At 38.6% G+C, this 2,528-nt stretch overlaps 1 protein-coding gene across 1 annotated transcript; it reads left to right on the plus strand.

The window, feature by feature from the left end:
* Positions 1-1,016: 1,016 nt before the first annotated feature.
* LOC127667432 (olfactory receptor 10A2-like) lies at positions 1,017-2,007 on the plus strand. The gene is given in 2 exon segments (XM_052160399.1): positions 1,017-1,547; positions 1,549-2,007. Coding segments are annotated over 2 exon segments (990 nt in total).
* The last annotated feature ends 521 nt before the right edge of the window (positions 2,008-2,528 follow it).

Consider the following 2,528-nt stretch of genomic DNA (forward strand, 5'->3'; position numbering starts at 1 on the left):
AGCCAGGCACCATGTCTTACTCTTAGAATTCTAGCATTCAGGAGAATGGAACAGAAGAACTAGGAATTTCAGGTTAGCCTGGACTACATATGAAGGCACCATCTCTTTTACTCTTTTTCTTTCTTTATTTAACTCCGTGGTCTGATCCATGGAATATCATGAACTCTGTTAAGAAAACAGAAACAAGGCATAAGCAGTGATACCCTTACTAAGAAAACATGTTCTATAGAGATTGGAACTATTAAGTTACAGAAATCAGCTGCCATGTTGAGGATTATGGCATGAAGGGCTATTGTGTTGTTTAATTTATCCTTCTCTCTCATGTCTCAGCTTATGAATCTTCAGAAGCTTCTCTGACCATTTCATTACTGCCCAGACATCAGTATGTGCCATGTCTTTACTATTCACTAAAAACAGTAATCATTTATTGAATTGTTATTTGCTTTTACTTTCCCTTCAAAAACTATGAGTCTGGGGGAAACAATACTTTTAATGTGTGGATATGAATACTAGAAATAGCAATCACAGAATAATCTGGGCCCAATACACACAGAGAATGGTTGAAGTGACTGTATATGAGACAACAGGAAATCATAGAGATGACTGTGAGTTCATGAATTTTTCTGTGTAACATTGATAACTAGTTAATGAGAAAAAATGTGTAAAGAATTGAGATACAATTAATACTTTTCCTTTTCTTTTATTTGAATGATAGCTTACACAACATGTGAGCTGAACTTATACCCATGGTAAGCCTTCTGCCTGAGTTTCATCAGTGCCAGGACTATAAGTTTCCATCATCTTCTGTAAATATTTTTACACTTTGCTCAATGCTCAGTACACTTTGGAATATCAACTAATGTGAAGAGAGAAAGTATTAGATGTGAATATCTGTGAGGATAAATCATTTCTATGTTTTGATTCTATGACTGCAGTTAAAGATTCTGTCTCTGATGTAACTGAGGATCTAAAAGTATTAAAAGGATAAATTTCCCTCATCTGCAAGAAACCTTCTAATGACTTACTGTTCTGTCTTCCAGAAGAGTGTCAACTGCTCTCTGTGGCAAGAGAACAGTTTGTCTGTCAAACACTTTGCATTTGCCAAGTTCTCTGAGGTCCCTGGAGAATGCTTCCTCCTGTTCACCCTCATCCTCCTCATGTTCTTAGTATCACTGACAGGAAATGCACTCATAACACTTGCCATCTGCACCAGTCCAGTCCTACACACCCCCATGTACTTCTTTCTGGCCAACTTGTCTCTCCTGGAAATTGGCTACACTTGCTCTGTCATACCCAAGATGCTGCAGAGTCTTGTAAGTGAGGTCCGAGGGATCTCTCGGGAGGGATGTGCTACACAGATGTTTTTCTTCACACTTTTTGGTATAACTGAGTGCTTCCTATTGGCAGCCATGGCCTTGGACCGATGCATGGCCATATGCTCCCCACTCCACTATGCTACCCAAATGAGTCGTGGTGTATGTGCCCATTTGGCAATTGTTTCATGGGGAACAGGTTGCATTGTCGGGTTAGGACAAACCAATTTTATTTTTTTCCTTGAACTTCTGTGGACCCTGTGAGATAGATCACTTCTTCTGTGACCTTCCACCTGTCCTGGCACTTGTCTGTGGAGATACATCCCAAAATGAGGCTGCCATTTTTGTGGTGGCAATCCTCTGTATATCTAGTCCATTTTTACTTATCATTTATTCCTATGTCAGAATTCTGGTTGTAGTGCTGGTGATGCCTTCCCCTGAGGGGCACCATAAAGCTCTCTCCACATGTTCCTCCCACCTACTTGTAGTCACACTCTTTTATGGCTCAGGATCTATTAACTATTTGAGGCCCAAATCTAGCCACTCACCAGAAATTGATAAACTCTTGGCCCTCTTCTATACAGCAGTGACATCCATGCTGAACCCCATCATCTATCGCTTAAGGAACAAGGAAGTAAAGGGAGCACTGAGAAGAACTCTGGGCCTGAAGAAAGTTCTGACAATAAGTAACTGAGGATCCTAAAGTGCTCCTGAACAAGTGCACAGTCTGTCAAAGTAAACAAAGAAAACCACTGTGATCTTCCTGGCTGTCTTAAAACAATCCTTTAGAAACAGAACTTTGTTTTAGAGTATTCTCTGTACTTGACACTATTGTTAATTGGAAATAATGCAATTAAAAAAGTATGGTTGCTGCTAAATAACTTTAGTAGGTTAGTCCAGTACTCAAACATTTTCATCTGGGCAGAGTTGAAAATCACATGCTAATTTATCAGGAGTCTTAAAATTTTTCTGTATCTATTCTTAGCTATTGTTGAGCCCCTGATATGCCTGTTAACTCTGCACTGTACACAGGTTCTCAAAACATGGCTACTTAACACCTTAATAGTTTTATAAGGCAGGGTATTTCTTCTCATAAAAGTCATTAAATTCTTCAGATGTAATTATATACACATGTAATGTAGAATTACATAGATCTTTTGTGGATTATATTTGCAGAATATGTAAACATTTCAATAATGCAAAATGTCAACTTTT

The sequence above is a fragment of the Apodemus sylvaticus genome, chromosome 17 (assembly GCF_947179515.1).
Source record: "Apodemus sylvaticus chromosome 17, mApoSyl1.1, whole genome shotgun sequence".
Classification (NCBI taxonomy): domain Eukaryota; kingdom Metazoa; phylum Chordata; class Mammalia; order Rodentia; family Muridae; genus Apodemus; species Apodemus sylvaticus.